This window comes from Rhopalosiphum padi, chromosome 1 (genome assembly GCF_020882245.1).
Source record: "Rhopalosiphum padi isolate XX-2018 chromosome 1, ASM2088224v1, whole genome shotgun sequence".
Lineage (NCBI taxonomy): Eukaryota > Metazoa > Arthropoda > Insecta > Hemiptera > Aphididae > Rhopalosiphum > Rhopalosiphum padi.
The window spans coordinates 60901002-60917979 of record NC_083597.1 but is presented as its reverse complement, the minus strand read 5'-3'; the positions used below and the strand labels follow the sequence as shown (position 1 = coordinate 60917979).

The window sequence follows — 16978 nt, the reverse complement described above, 5'->3', positions numbered from 1 at the left end:
ACCTTAAACATTCTCGATTTCGGACATTTTTAGACCTAAGGACTATGAAGCAGTCTAAATAGAGTGAATAGACTCAATAGACTGATGCTGCACGTGCAACACGTTGTCGTTTGTTTTGTTTGCCGAGTGGTTGGCAACATTGAGTAAAATTATAAACAAAATCCTAATGATAAAAAGACCGACTCTAAATTTACTGATTATACCCGCGACGATGATTAGAATATACGAAATACAAATTACTGTACTGATGACTACAGAGTATGGTCTTTACGGACCACGGACCGTTGTAAACTAAAATTTACCGCGTACCTACTATATTTACTTTCACAATTAATACTTATTAATACACGAGTATTGATTATTAAGTATCATAATATGATTTTGCATTAAATTATTTTTAAAAATTACTTATTAGTAGAGCTGTATCTATTTTATTTTACCATAATAACCTACAAACACTGTTTCAGCGTGACGTTACCATTTAGTAAGTGAATTTTATATGATTAAGTGCAATGGACCTGATGCAATGTTACATATCAACAAACCGGATCGCACTTCAAGCCAAATCTACGGATCCGTTAACCTGGCAAAATATGCACACATTGTTACCACAGTTACATAAACATTTATCTTGTCAGGTATGCCATAAATTAATCGATCGAATGAATCCTCATTTGGATGGGTACGCATGTTCAGAGTGTGTAAATCATCAAATAACAGAAAATACATCTAGCATAATATTACAATGCTACAAGAAGCTGTGTGCTTATATTCATAGCTCGCCTGTGTACAAAGTGATGTGCACAAGAGTCGAAGATAAACAGTTAGTCGAAATACTAACTGAAGTTATTGGTCTTTCTCGATCAGTTAATGGATATAGTGGAATGACTAATGGTACATTGATAAAACAAGAAACAAAAGAAGTGGATAATAAAGATAACAATTTATTAATCTCGTCGTCAGATGTTCAACTGCCCATTGAAAACCAAACACCAAAGGATTATACTAATTTACAATTATTTGATGTACAATCTCTGAATTCAAAACCAGAATTCAATAATATTCCTAAAAAAAAGGTTTGAATACAATTTTTTTTCATTTTTTTTTTTTATTTATCTTAAAATATTTTGTTTTAACAGAAAAATGAACGTCGTTGGGGCTGCCGTTGTGGTAATGCTACAACTACTCCTGGCAAACTAACATGCTTTGGACAAAGATGTCCTTGTTATACTGAACAAAAATCTTGTGAACAATGCAAATGTAAAGGGTGTAGGAATCCTAGACAGAAAAGATCCAATAATGATGACAACTTTGAAATGGATAAAATACGTCGGAAACCAGTAACCTTAGAATTAGTATCTTCACTTAAGCCTTCACATATTAAAAGCAAACCGGTAATATTAAAAAAATATATAAAACATTTATTTTTAAATAATTAATAATATTATCTATTTTTATTTCAGGCATTTAGTTCTTATACAATGCATGATATGTTACAGCTTCCTTCTCACAGTCAAAATTATGATCAAGGCGAGACCGAAGTCACTCTTGGACATGTGAACTCTATTTTCCATTCTCCTTGAATAACCATCATTGAACATAATTGAGCCGAACTAGTGTTATATGCTATTTGAAAATTATTAAGTGGAACTAGTGTTGTATGCTGTTTGAAGATTATTTAGTGGTGTTGTATACTATGAATAACAGATGTTACCTGCATCTTAAATGATTACTATAATTGACTCTTGGTACCTTAAATACTTTTTTTTCTTTTTATATTAGCACATTATGCTTCATTGCATTTTCATAAATATTTAAAGGTTATTTTAAAATCTTTAAAATAAATCGAATATCCAACATTCTTATTTAAGTGTCTTATCGAGAGTCTTTATTTCAAATAGTATGATGGAAAAAATATTTTATATTATTCATTATAATTTATAATTAGTAAAGTTAACTTTTAATAAAATTATTTAAATTGCTGGATAGTATATACCAAAAAATACATAATTAACAATTAAATAAAATCCTTAAAGTCTAGATAATAATTATACTATATTACTTAACTATTTACTATAGGATATAAAGTGTAGCATACTATACTGATATATTATCTGTATATGGGAAGATACAATACCTGTATCACCTTTAAGTATGACCAATAATATACTTATAGATTGATTGATTTACTTAAAATATTACTTATTAGTTAACTGTTAAATTAGTAGTTGGTACAAAATTATAGTTAATGATTTCTTTGTGTTGAAAACATAAAATTCCTTAATCTATATACTGTTCAAGTTAAGAACCATACTCAGCTTCCAACTTGTGCACATGGGCATGGCATTACTACACAACCGGTGTACAGATGTTTGACTCTATGAAGGTAACAAACTGGTGCTGCCTGATGAAAATCAGTCATCACCTAGTATATATCTTAATTTGAATAGAGTATGGATAATCATTAATTAATTTAAAGTATTATATTATAATTACATATTTTTAGATATTATTTAGGTGTTGGAACTAATATAAAATTAATTTTTAAGTTCATATTCAGATAATGTATATTTTACTACTATTATAATTTTTTGTGTCACTATTATTAGTAAAATTAATTTACAAATTGAATTATTTCCATAATTATTTGAAGTTTTGTTTTACACTTAAAGTTAAGATAACTTTGTAAATTGTTAACTAGTCATTAGTAATTAAAAATATTATATTGTACGTTACGTTTACAATATGTTATTTTAAGTATTGTTCCATTATTTTAACTCATAAAATACATTTACAGATATTTAAAATAAGACTATGCAATTGTATTGTTTTATACTTGAAAAAAATGTCATAAAATATTCAGAAAGATGTTATAGAATTTTTATCATCTATTAGATACAAAATAAAAATTATAACTACATTATAATAGTAAATATATTTTAATACTGTATACCTATTGATAGTATTTAGCTCATTCAGATATTTTGTAATTTAATTATAATACAAAAACTTAAAATAATCGTGTCCCTATATGTATAAATAATTTTATGTCCTGATAATTTCTACATTACTTGATGGGTCTTAATTGATATTACCCGTAGTAAATACTGAAATATTAATTTGAGATCTATTTCTTTATTGTTAAAATGAATATATTATTATTTTTCCTATGAAAATAATTAAACTGTTGATATATTTATTTAAATAATAACTTCTTATTACTATAATTTTAAGTTGTCAAATAAAATATGTGTATCGCGTATAAATAACTATTGTACAATGTCAAAAAATAAAGTTCTATTAATATCATATTAACATGTATACCTATTTACAAAGTATTTTTTATAGAAGTAATCTAGTAATTATTTATATGCTTTACATTTTGTATATATTTATAAACAGTAAATTCCCATTACAACAAATACCAGTAAAACGAAATTTCCATTATAACGAAAAAAAATTCGGTCCCCTGGAGTTCGTTGTAACGGGATTTTACTGTATATATATATATATAGTTTTAGTCATCAAATTACAAAAGTAAAAACATATTACTTAAAGAGATTAATAAAATTAATGAACAAATCGTAGACCGTTGACAACAATTACTTGTAAATACTTTGTTTATTCTTAAGACTTAACAAATAACCTATGCTGGTATTAAAATATATACAAAGTGTAGTTCCTAGATTTTGACTATGGTGAATGAAATGTATATAAAATAATAACTTGTGTATTTTAATTATGATTTGTGTATTAGTACTTAAATTATTAGATATAATTTTTGCAGTAATCAAAAAAGAAAAAAATATGGTTTATTAACTTATTTTTCAATCAACTGTGTTTATTATTTTACTTAAAGTTAATATAAAGACATTTAAAAATTACAATATATCTTAAATTTATTGTACTCAAAATATTGCCTATTTCACGTATCTCAGTTATCTCATTTTCACTATTACAAAAAATGTGTACAGCTAACACTACAATATAATATATTGTCATTTGTCATTTTATCCATATTGTATATATTTTTGGCAGTTACTAGTAAAATTACATGTTTTAGATTTCATTGATACCTAATGATTTAATGGCTCTTGCACAATAACTAATAGTTGTATATGTTTTGAAAATAATTAAATAACTAAACATACAATTGTGTTATCATGTGACACTGCCTGTTTAAAATGACTGATTTTTTTTTCTTTGCCGCAAAGTATCAAAATAAATAGGAATATCACATGACATAACAAGTGATATTATGTACTGTACTCAACATGTCAACATTGTTAGAGATTTTAAAAATAAATACATTTCGTGTTGGATATTTCATTTATTTATTTTTCATGAAACTCCATTTGAACATCATAACAGTTAGAATATTACAAAAAAAGATTAAAAGAATTTATATTATTAAACATTTATTAATTATTTTTAATAATAATAACCAAATTTTTCAATTAATACATATTATACAAAATTGAAAATACAAAATCAGAGAATGTAGTTCTAGTTTGATAATGAACATTTGTCTATGTTTTGGCCAATATATATATAGTACCATATGAAACACATTTTAAATGTTATAATAAATCCGGATTCCAGTTATTAGGTACATTATACTATGTGCCATCTACAAATGGTGGAAAAGCGCAGGATGATCTTTTGTATATTTGTAACATTCTTTGACACAACCCTACCTACTCCACATGTAAGGTATAATTTTACAACTTTATTTGATACCTGACCAATTGTTTGGATTTAAGATATATACCAATAGAAAAAGATTGACAATTTTTAATTTGAGTAAACAAATACTATTAGGTTATTGACATTCACTATATTTATTACTAGTAACCATTATACTTTAATAATAAATAGATAAATCTGCTCTCGTAGGGTAAATTGCTGTAAGGAAGTATAGTCAATAATCAATATGGTAAAATTTTTGAGAATAGGATTATATAGTACACATTTTTTTTTTATTTAGTTACTTGTTTTATATTTTAGAGAATTTCCATTTGAAAGGACAATGGAAAAAACTCCAAGCATATTAGCATAATAATTATTTCAAACGCACAATTTTGTAAATTAGATTTATCTCAATTGTATTTACTATTTAGTCTTAGCAGCTTAGCTTACGAAAGCAGAAAAGAGAGTAATTCATTCATTATAAAAATATTCAAATAATAGGAATACAATAACTGAAATGCCCAAGTACAATTTATTTTTGGCAATTTATTGAAATTGTTGTGTGTAAGTATTTCTATAACTAAATACACAAAATAATATTTTTTAGGTATTTAGGAATAAAATTTTTTTCTTATCTCTTTACATTTACCATAGGTTACTTATAACTTAAAAATATTTTTGGAACACATAAATGGGATAAGAAAAAAATTAAATAACACCACAATTATCAATATTTTGGTTTCTAGAATTATTTTAATAGCTATAATGCAATAATTAATCTTAAACAAATAATTTAGGTTACCGAAAAATGTAACTTATTCTATTTTATTTTTTATTTTCATACAATTAATAAATTCTATATTGTTAACATTTGTTGTAATAATAATCTACTAATTGTGACAAAAAAACAAAAATAAACAAATAAACAAATATAGTAATAAAACCCCAGTGATCACAGTCGCTTTAAAGGAAAAATTAAATATATATATTTATGATAAATAAATTATTATAATTATATATATATTAATATATTATACAAATATAGTTGTAAACACAAAAAAAAACATTAATGAAAATATCAAACTAAAAATAGAAAGACCAGTTTAAGTGAGAGCAAAATATAAAGCCCTGTAAATGGTATAATTTCATAGGTATAAAAAAAAAGCAATACAAATATATGGTTATGAGCTGGCTGGGAATTCACTTGATGTTCTACAGAGCAAGTTTCTTACAAACCCTCTAAAAAAAAAAATAAAAAAAATATGTTATGTTTATTTAAAATGTATTAATTACAAAACATTAAATATTTACCTAAAAGGTAAAAAATTTTGATGGGAGTCCATCACAGGGGGAGAAATAATGCTGACTGTATTGCCAAAACGCACTTCTGTAGTGGTACGTGATCTAATTGATGTTGCTGGAGTATCGGTTTCATCACTATTTCCCAATACCCGTCGCATCAATCCGGCAGTTAACTCTTCTAATGAACTTAGAGACAAATTTAGAGGCTGTTGCGATTGTGATTGGGTCTCATCACTCACATCAGTCACAGTTTTTTGGCCCGAACGCATTGATGCTGTCTCACTGCTGTCAACTCTTATGTAACATCATCAAATTAATTAATTAATCAAGGATATATTTAGAAACTTTTCAAAACCACAAACATCTTAAACTTTTAAAAATTTATTCAATTTAAAATTTGAGAAAATTGTTAGTTTGAATTTTAAGATGTTTAAGTAATTAGTATATTTGGGTCTGGCATCAGATTAATTAAAATTTTGTTTTGATTCTTTTATCAAACACTCATTATTTCAAAATATATTAATGTTTTTGAAAATATTTTTTTTTAAATAATTCATAGTTGAAATAAAATAAAATTTTTAATATTTTTTCAAAGTTATATTCTATTTTTTTATTTTTATATGACAAACAATCTATACAAATTAACATAAGTTTATATGATGAGAGTGATATAAAACAAAAAAGATATGATTTAGAGGCATTAGATATTAGTTTTGCAAAAGATGACGGCACCACTTTAGCATATGAAATATATTATGTATTGATGTCACATAAAAAAAATTAAAATTAAAAAAAAAATATTTTCATAAACATTAAAAGATTTTGAAATAATAGATGTTGATCAATAAAAAAATTGCCCTATATTTTAAAATTTACATTTTTTTAAGTTTGACAATCTGAAAGTATGGAAAGAAATTCAAATAAGATTCAAATTTGTGTTTGTCTATACATAAATTCAACCCATCCTTAATTTATATTTTTTAATAACTAATTTAATTCACATGTTAATTGTATATATTTTGGATAGTAATGTATACTTAAATTGTTGGTAAAAATAGTACTGTATACCGTATGATTGATTTGTGAAATAAATAATTACTTTTGAGCTAATAAACTGCCAGCTAATGCAACAGTACTTGCTGATTCTCGATCGGCATCTCTTCCCAATGCAGTATCACCATCCCAATCATTCCAGAATGACGGTTCTCCAATGGAAGGATTACCAATTTCAGCACCGTGACTTACAGTATCACCATCTATAAACAATATAAAATTGATATTTGAACAACTGTTTAAAATAGATTAGTATTTAATTTTGACTTACCAGTGGTTGTGAAGTAATCTATATTAACTGTTTTAGGAGCGCTGTGCTCTTCATCAAAATCAAAATGTACTCCATTTGATGATGTGGTAACCCCGCAGCCACCTGAGCGACACAGAGATACTGGAACTACACCGTAAACATAAAATAATAATATTGGAACTCCAATTCCAACAGCTAAACTGGCCATAACTGGTGCAGCAATTAACTGAAAAATTCAGAAGAACAATTATATTTAAAATAAAATATTAAGAATATATTTTAAAAGCTATAAAAATACATTTTAAATTTGTTTAAAACTATAACTACCCATGGTCTACTTACAATTTAGTAATTTACTAAAAAAGAGTAGAAGCAGTACAAATATTTTATGCAAACAGACTAGTTTTTCATGTATTCTAAGCTTTATTTCTAATAGACATATATTATATATATTTTTACTTTCTTGATTTTTAATCAAGTAAATATGGTAATTGAAATTAAAAAAGCCTGAATTTTTAAAACTTCAAGAATTTGTGTTAAGTAGGAAAATGATAAAAATGTAGCTAAGTTGTAATGAGTAGGTGGATAATTAAGCTAGCTTTAACATAAAATATTAATGAGAGAGATCCAATATCACACCCAAGCAGTATAACAATTTGAATCCACAAAAACGTCGGCGTGAACAGTCCCAAAATTTCTATTCTTTTAACTTTACTCCAAAACTATTATAGCTAAAAGTTGGTTGATAGCTCATTAAAAAGGGATTATCAAGTAAATATAAAATGTGAGATTAAAAATTTTCAAAAAAAATTATTTTATTTTTTATAGTTAAAAAAATAATTATTTTTTGCTAGATTTTCATTTAGTGTGGTAAATTACCGAAAATAGAGAACAGATTTTGTTATTTGGGGTCTTGTTAGATTCACATTGGCTAAGAGGAGTGTTGTGAAGATTTTCAGAACTTTATCTTCAATCGTTAATTCACTACAAAGCTATAAAGCTGAAAAACATAAAAAAAAAAACGCCCAATAAAATGTGTTTTAATTTTTTTTTGAAGCTCTATAGTGAATTAACTATAAAAGATAAAGTTTTGAAAATCTTCATGGCACTTCTCCTAGCCAATGTGAATCTAACAAGACCCCAAACAACAAAATCTGCTTTACGGTTTCGGTGATCTATCTCACTAAATGAAATTGAAAATAAAATACATTATACCTATATTGCAAACAAATAATAAATTTCTAAAAATTGAAAATTAAGAAAATTTACATGCTGAACTCTAACTTGGCAAGCGTTTTTTACTAAGAAAATCTACTTATAATATTTACAAATTAAATATTCTTATTTACAATTTTTATTTACCTACCTCTTTTAAGCTTTAATTTACATATATTACATAGTACTTTATTTTATAACCCTAGACTGCTAGACTACTTAAACGACACCCTAGAATATTTTAAATTTTAAAAGCTCCAAGCCCTAGAAGGCCCAAGTTCCTTTAGATCAAAATGTGTAATAACTTTTTACTTTGTATATCAATGGTATAATATAATTAATAGTATGTTTAAAAATGGTAAAATAATAATTCTTATTAGAATGGTTATAAATAATAATGTATATAAACATGCATACATACATACATATATGCTTAACATGTTTTAAATTAAATTCAAAGTAAGTATAAAATATTATTAATGTCTTAAAACATTTTTATTGAACAGTGATATATATAATAGGTATGATTAATAATTTAAAGTATAACGGATTCATTAAATGGAATAATAAGTATGATTGATTAACAATATAGGTCAGAGCCTTGGAACACTAAAACTTTATAAATAAATATAATATGCAGATTGCAGAGATGAACACAAATTTCAGCAAAAACAGCATAAGCTAGAATATAAATGAATTATTATAATTAATTAAATCAGATTTCATATTGAGTTAAAATGTAGTGAAGGTATGTACCTATATCTCAAACGACCAATAATTATGTATATCGATGTAACTTATTACATATATAACACGAATTCATATTAATTTATATTTCTAGGCCTCTAGGGGAATAAAAAAAAATTCAAGTTATTAAGTTTTTAGAGTTATCGAAATTCGACGGTAGTCAAATATACTTGTCATTTTATCAGAACAGTGATCACGCTAAAATATGTAAAAAAAAACATAATGATAAAAACAATTGTTAAATAATTTCTAAAATATCAGTAAATAACATAGGAACTATTTATAATTTAATAAAATCGTTTTGTTAATATTACTTTTAAATAAATTAATACCATTATAACATTATTTTAAATTTAAGTCAAAATCATTAATTGTATGAAATTAAAATTAGGAACGTACTATGTTGTTGCTTCTATAGCCTTTTACCCTACTTTTGTTTAAATATACATACATAAAATACGCATTTTCGTGTTTATAATTAAAATATGCAAAAATATGCAAAATAAAAAATGAATTATTATTTATTTGTACCTATCGGTATTGGGCGATTCGTGAACATATTAACTAACATTTTTAAAAGGATATTACAAAAAAAACATACTACAAATGTACAAATAGCATAGCCTTGATTAATTTATGACATAACATAAGAATAAGGAATTAATAAAAAAAAAAAAATGCTGTTGATATTGAGTAGGAGGGATTTAAATTTAATTTTTTTGTAATTGCTTTCGTGATGGTGAACAATACGTAAGTTTGTTGAATAGGGCACTATTTTAGGTAATAAAAGAACGATAACGCAACAATGCAATGACATAAACCGTCAACTATTAGGCGTAAAATTGATGATCGCTAAACAAAAATTACACGTAAGCGGAGATTTAGTTAAATTATAAAATTTTATCATAAAGTGGTCTTATTTATTCATAAATTCGCATAATCACACCTCTATCAATCTCTCAAAATGTCAAATATGTTTGTTAAGGCTACTACTACCGAGTACCGATAAGACTACGGTGATCTTGATGAAAACTTTATCAACTCCAAAATAGAATTCCACAATTTACAAAGCCAACTCCTCCGCCTTCTCAATCACCGTCCATACTCCATAGTATGTCTGTTCTATACATATATCATATACAAATTTATATATAAATGCATTAAAATTATTATCGGTGTTTTCATCTTTCATTATCTGCTTTGTGTACCTACTCTCGTCTCTCTCTCTCTCTCTCTCTCTCTCTCTCGTCCCGAAATTACGTCACGGCGCGCTGGTACAGTTCCGCGGTATTGATGGGTCATACGGATGACGTACATTCTTGCACACACCCACAGCGGCGGTCGGGCGTGCCGCAGGACGCACGAAGCGAGACGGCGGGAGCGAGCGCGAGATGGCGGGTGGGAGACTGCGCACTGCAGAAGGGAGATCGCATAGTACCAGCTGCAGCGGCGGGGAGAGATCGCGATCTGCCAACGTCTCCCCGTTGTCACCGGTACGGAGGGGAGGGAGCTCAGTCGACGGCGACCGATACTCGGATGAGGGGTGGTTAAGGGTGGCAGCGGCGGCGGCTGGGAGGGGGCTCAGGGGATGCAGGTCGTCGACTCGACTTACACACGCGCGCGCACGCAATCGCACCGCCGACTCCGTAAACGCGCGCGCGGCTGAGGCCAGTGTTGTCGTGTAGTACGCGTACTACGCACTGCCGCCGCACGTTCAGAAGTTGAACGCTGTCCATCCGCCCCCAACCGCGAGGTATCGTCAACGATCCTCGGCCATGTCGTCAGCAGCCGCGTCAGCTGCAGCCGACGATGACGACGGGCATCAGCGGCAACCGTTGCCAGCCGACCCGGACTGGTTGTCGGGCGTCATCAGCCGGCTGATCGGCCGGCCGCGGGACTCGGTCACCGTGATTGGTGACCGGACCATCGCCACGCCCGCTGTGTCCGATCCGCACAACGTGCTCAGCTCTATAGTGGCCGTACACATCGTGTACGCGGTGGACGGCGTCGCGGGTACCGACTCGCTGGACGTGGTCATCAAGAGCCTGCCGCAAGAGCCCTACTCCCGGGCGTTCGTGCTTGAAGCCCAGTTCGACTACAGAGAAGTTCACTTTTACAACACGGTGGGTTCTCTTCCTTCTCCTCGCCCCCGTAACAACTACACTGGCCTTATCCACTCTACACGTCGCGCTTTAGCACGTCTGCACGTCAATCACCCTCTTGTATACCACACACACCACGAGCGAATTGCACACGAAATAGTCAAGCACGTTAGAGGAAAATTCTAATCGGATTTTATGTGGATGTTCTAAAATTCGCTGTAGCCCGTCCATCATCGCAGATTGGCATGTATGACTGATTGACTGAGTTATTCGAATTCAATCCGTGCAAACAGCGGTAATTGTCATGGCTACATAACTCCCATCGTGTGTGCAGTAGACCTTGACCACTCGTTCCGACCATTAAAAACAACAAAAAATAGTTAGGCTGCGGTGATGCGGTTTTAGGTTTGACGGATGCTTTGAAAGAATTCCAGTCAAGGGAATAACGTGTGCGCGGAGAGGTACATGCGTATTGTTGTTTATTACCGCCTAACCACACGCGACCCTGAGGTATCGTAAACGTGAGACATCCCCTACCAACCGCACATGCATCGAATACATCTATTATTATATATCACGAAATTAATTTTAACGCTTGCGATCAAAAAAACAAAAAAGTTAGAAGGTATCTATCAATTTAAATAAGCATGAACAAAAAATAGTAATTAAAACAATGAAATTCGTGATAATTAAATTCGTCAATTTATTTATATATACTTTTTATATGCTAATAATAATAATAAACCATTTAACAATAGTGATTACCATCCTGTCAGTAGGATAAATACATATTGTTGATTAAAATTAAATCAACCCACTTTTATTCTGTCATAAGTTGATTTTTTCTGATACACAATTTATAATTTAAAATTTAAATTAAGTTTTAACAACACATCTATCCTATTATAATTATAAATATACTTCTAAAAAAAAATGAAACCATAAAAATATTATTATTACACTGTACCTTTTGAAATACTACGCTTATTTAGAACATATATATTTACACATATTTAAAATACAGTTATACTAAAAAATCTTAATCTGGCTAAAACCAACTTTTATCAAAATGCTTAAATATTCCAATGAAATACTAATTAACTAGAACAAAAAACTAAAAAGTTTTTGACGTTTAACAAAAGACATCAATCAATTAATTTTAAACGCCGTGTCAAAAAAAAAGAACGAACGAGCCCTTACTAATAACACCCATTACATTATCTTATACGCGCTTAACATTATAATAATTCAATTTTGATTACAGGTATTATTTGAGTTAAGAAATTTAGAAGAAAATGTGCTTACAAAACACACTCGTTCTGCGATTGGTGACATGCCAGTAGCCCAGTGTTACTTTGCTGGTATGAGTGCCAGTGGTAAGGACGAGTCAATGTTAGTCTTGGAAAACTTATCCAAACGCGGCTATACAGCAGCCAACTTCTCTACTGGACTTACATACACAGAAGCAAAACTCGCTCTCCGTTCTATAGCTCGAATCCACGCTACATCTCTTGCTTTAAAACTTAAGCACGGGCCGCTCACCGAACGTTGGCCGTTCTTATTTCAAACATCTCGTGCCACACTATCTTACCAAGCACTTGTCGAACGGGGAATGCCACAACTGCATGTTTTCCTACGATCTAAAGGGCCACAATACGACACGTTAATCAATACACTTAGATCTCTATGTCGTGTCACTAAACAAATAATCGGATCGCTCATGATACCTAAAGAACCAATGGGATTGATGACGCACACTGACTTTTGGTGTAACAATTTAATGTTTGGAGAACAAGACCAATGTGTAATACTAGACTGGCAAATGATATCTTATAGTAGACCAACTAATGACGTCGCACTTTTACTTGTAAGTAGTTTGTCGACAGAAACTAGACGAAACCATTCAAATGAGTTAGTAGATATCTACTGGGAAGCTTTAACAACGCATGCGAGTAAGTTGGGTGTAGATATAGAAGGACAACTTGAATACAGTCGATATGACTTGGATGAAGATATGAAGGAATCGAAGTTATTAGCAGTACTTTTGTGTATAGGTTCAGTAGACGTTGCTTTAGGCAATGAAGAAACCGAACAAAGATTATTAGACCTGTTGACCGATCTACAAGCTGAGGAAATCTTCAACAGACATTTAACTGAAATTTCAGCATAGTATTTATTCAATTTTACTTTGGTTTATAATGTATTTCTCTTTTCTCAAGTAATAACTTTAGAGCTTTCACACTACCTATATAATATATAGAGAAATATACTTGTTATATTTAATATAAATGTTTTATTTCACTTTTACTTTTAATATTAGTTCTGCAAATTCAAATTATACTTGAGGTTAAGGTAATTTTTTTAAATGTTAAGAATTCATAAATTATATTAATATATTAGAAAAAAATTGTTAAAGCTATAAATCAACATATTAATTTCATTTTATGTACTCAAATTCAAAAAGCCTTAAATGTCAGCATAACCTTAACACGATATGCTAAGAAATAAATTTATTATTAGATCCTATAGCTCAATACAGTTATATAAACATGTTGTTTTTTTTTTTTTTTAATCAGTTTTTACTGTATCTTTACATTTTGACATGTTAAAATTGTGTTGCCTAAATTAATGTAACGGTGCTGTCCATACTACTCATATTATGTGATTTTACTTACTATAGTAATAATAAACAATATTGATTATAAAATTGAAATGAACAATCGATTTGTAAATACCTCCAAGTTAAATGAATACTACAAAAGAACATAGGTACATATGGTTATGATATGAAAATTAAGAAAATAAATATAATATATAATTATACAAATTATATTAGTTTAAAGATATGAAAAACTAAGAATAGTCAAAAAGCGATTTTTAATTCAATTATACAAATTCAGTGATTATATAAATTTGAATACAGATTTAAACATTGATTTAAACAATAGATATTATTCTCAAGGAAAAGTATTTTAAAATCAACTAATGAAAATATAACTTTTATACTTGTAAAATAAAATATAAATCACACATACTCCTTTATTATAATTTTAAACTCTCAGACAAATTAAAGTAAAACAATCTCAAGCCTAAAATATTTAATAAATTTGCATAAAATTAAAATTAATATTAGTTCTATAAACTAATAATTATTATAAATACAATTGAATTAATTTAACTAATAGGTAAGATCAATAATTGTGTGCCTGTTCACAAATTGTGAAATTAATAAAAATATATAACTAATTTAATTACCGTCTTTATCGCATTTTTTTTATTTGAACCATAATAATATATAGAAGTTTTAAGTAATAAAATTAGTAAGAAGTAAATACTCACCGCAGCTAATACCCCACCAGCAATTGCAAAATTCCGTTTTAATCGACTTGAAAGTCTATAACGAGTATACATTTTTCGTCCAGTCCAAACAGGTACACCTTTTAGGATAAAAAAAATAACAAATAATGAATATTTAATAAATTAATTAATTATTTGATAAATAAAAATTAATTACCAATGATTATTGCAGGTATTGCAATTCCTGCAATTAAACCAATACCAGCTGGAGCTCCTACCAATGTACCTAATTGCCATAGAAGCTTTTTCTTTCTAGACCAGGGTTTTTTACCCCAAAAAGTACAACCTGAAGGACTAAAATTTAAGTTTATAAATAAATAATTTAAAAATCAATTATACTACTAATCCAAATATGTACAAAAAAATACCATTACCTAAGATAATGTAAATCACTGACTACTTTCATACATAGCCAACAAAATTCTGCTCCACAAACTGCACATGTCATATGATTGCATGAGCCATCGTCCATTTTCACAATTAAAACCTGGCAACGAGGACAAGGTTTAATGTCTTCACCTAAAATTATATTTCATATAACTATCACATTGACAAAATAAAAATGTTATTAACATTTCATACGTGACTGTGAATCTGTACTAAAGGTTAAAGATGAGGTTCTCATATTTGATGATCGTTTTGCTCTAGCGGAATCACATGTTTGATTAGGATGCCATGCAGCTTTGCAATGGTAACAAAAGTATGAATCGCAACCAGGACGTTCACATTTTATCTTTGGGCAACTGGCACAACCTGCAGCTATGACAGCATAGCTAAAAAATACAGCTTTATTAATAATTATTAGTTATTACCAATACACCAAGTATGTAAAATTTATTAACCTATTTACTTACAAGTTAAGTTACAAAATAAAATCTTGTAAAAAATAAAATAAAAAAAAACCTAACCTAATGAAGTCAACAGGAAAATTCTCTGAGTTACATAAGTCTTTATAACACAATTTAGTAAAAATAATTGTATAAAAATATTTATATTGTGAGCATAAAATACTTTAAAACCCCTCTTCTTAATGTGACATTATTTTTATAGCAGTAATAATTTGAATATTTTTTTATGGAAGAAAAAATAGTATTGCTCAATTAGATACTATTAATTTAAAGCAGAATTATATTGACAATTTTTTCCATTATATTTATATATTCACATTTATAAATTTTTATTTTCTCATTGCACTTTTCAATTACAACAGTTATAATAATGTTTATCAGTTGCTCTTGGCTCATCTAATAGCCCGTGTTTACTGTTATAATAAAGTATAAAAAATGTTAATATAGCTATAACAGTAATTTAAAAAAATTGACATATTTATAACAAAATACAGATAAATATTACTATAATACTACTATATCAGTAATAAAATAATAGTGGTATTTTAAAGAATACATAGGAAACAAAATGTATTTTACAACTATTCACCAATGTGGTAATACATAATTAAAATTTAACATGTAATTAATTAGTATGATTTTATATCAAAGGTTTAAGCTATTTTATTTTAAATTTTGTTGAAAACTTTTAAACATAAAACAATTTACCTGCAGTCAGGCGAAGGGCAATATCTAGTATCAGGATCAACTGCTAACACTCTCCGTACCATGAAGTCTTCATATTTTTCATAAAGAGCTAGATTATTGAGCACACTTTGTATGTCTTAACAGAAATATATTAAACATTAAAATATATATATAATTATAAAAATAAAATTTTACCATTTGGATGCATAGCTTCAGAACACTCTGGACAGGTGATGTTTACACGTGATTCACATATTTCTATACGTAAATATTGTTGAAAACAGTCAAAACAGGAACGATGATTACAAGTTGACAATTTGGCAAAATAATTTTCATCAAATTTGGCTAAACATAATGGACATTCTAATAGGCCATCAACTGGAGCACCAATCTTAAAACACAAGATTGTATAGAATTAATATATGATTATAATTTATAAGTTATAAGTTATTGATGACAGATATTAGTTATAATACGTAAAACAACAGTATTTATTTGTGAATAAATAGGGATATAAATATTCAATTTAAACATAGTTTATGACGTAAATCATTTATTATAGCTTTTGTATCAAACCTATAAAATAACATTTTACCAAAACAAAAGTTGGTTGCATTAATACACAAAATATTGAAATTATAAGTAACAATGGTACAAAATATAATAAACAAAATTTCTCGGTGCAGATAATTATTACTATATTAATGGCTTTTTGCTGTAAACATATC

At 28.5% G+C, this 16978-nt stretch overlaps 3 protein-coding genes across 5 annotated transcripts in view; 2 read left to right on the top strand and 1 right to left on the bottom strand.

Moving 5' to 3' along the window:
- Nucleotides 1–200: 200 nt before the first annotated feature.
- LOC132918417 (E3 ubiquitin-protein ligase MSL2) lies at nt 201–3587 on the top strand. 2 transcript variants are annotated; one of them, XM_060979630.1, is made up of 3 exons: nt 201–1076; nt 1140–1394; nt 1500–3587. In XM_060979630.1, exons 1-3 carry the CDS (start codon nt 513–515, stop codon nt 1581–1583), a joined length of 903 nt encoding a protein of 300 aa, XP_060835613.1. In that variant the 5' UTR covers nt 201–512; the 3' UTR covers nt 1584–3587. The 2 variants fall into 2 exon arrangements, with proteins under 2 accessions (XP_060835613.1, XP_060835612.1); XM_060979629.1 differs by having other exon boundaries at nt 204–1076; nt 1464–3587.
- Nucleotides 3588–5202: 1615 nt separating this feature from the next.
- Nucleotides 5203–16978, bottom strand: part of LOC132918415 (E3 ubiquitin-protein ligase RNF19A-like) — a 29651-nt gene continuing 17875 nt past the window's right edge. The window contains exons 4-13 of one of the 2 annotated variants that reach the window (XM_060979626.1): nt 16446–16641; nt 16272–16386; nt 15289–15488; nt 15090–15234; nt 14873–15009; nt 14698–14795; nt 7316–7520; nt 7091–7247; nt 6001–6285; nt 5203–5928 (exon numbers count right to left, since the gene is read on the bottom strand). In XM_060979626.1, the coding sequence (XP_060835609.1) occupies nt 5871–5928; nt 6001–6285; nt 7091–7247; nt 7316–7520; nt 14698–14795; nt 14873–15009; nt 15090–15234; nt 15289–15488; nt 16272–16386; nt 16446–16641 (1596 nt within the window). In that variant the 3' untranslated portion in view covers nt 5203–5870. The remainder of the gene's footprint in view (nt 5929–6000; nt 6286–7090; nt 7248–7315; nt 7521–14697; nt 14796–14872; nt 15010–15089; nt 15235–15288; nt 15489–16271; nt 16387–16445; nt 16642–16978) is intronic. The other variant, XM_060979627.1, reaches the window with a different exon arrangement.
- LOC132918416 (uncharacterized) lies at nt 10809–14065 on the top strand. The gene is made up of 2 exons (XM_060979628.1): nt 10809–11379; nt 12623–14065. The coding sequence occupies exons 1-2, from the start codon at nt 11032–11034 to the stop codon at nt 13526–13528; spliced, it is 1254 nt and encodes a 417-aa protein (XP_060835611.1). The 5' UTR covers nt 10809–11031; the 3' UTR covers nt 13529–14065.

Bases quoted from the DNA above. Each gene is read 5' to 3' on its own strand.
- LOC132918417 (XM_060979629.1), top strand. From the start codon at position 513: ATGGACCTGATGCAATGTTACATATCAACAAACCGGATCGCACTTCAA. The intron at 1,077-1,139 runs GTTTGAATACAA...TTGTTTTAACAG, and splicing joins ATAATATTCCTAAAAAAAAG to AAAAATGAACGTCGTTGGGG. The intron at 1,395-1,463 runs GTAATATTAAAA...TTTTTATTTCAG, and splicing joins CACATATTAAAAGCAAACCG to GCATTTAGTTCTTATACAAT.
- LOC132918416 (XM_060979628.1), top strand. From the start codon at position 11,032: ATGTCGTCAGCAGCCGCGTCAGCTGCAGCCGACGATGACGACGGGCAT. The intron at 11,380-12,622 runs GTGGGTTCTCTT...TTTTGATTACAG, and splicing joins AAGTTCACTTTTACAACACG to GTATTATTTGAGTTAAGAAA.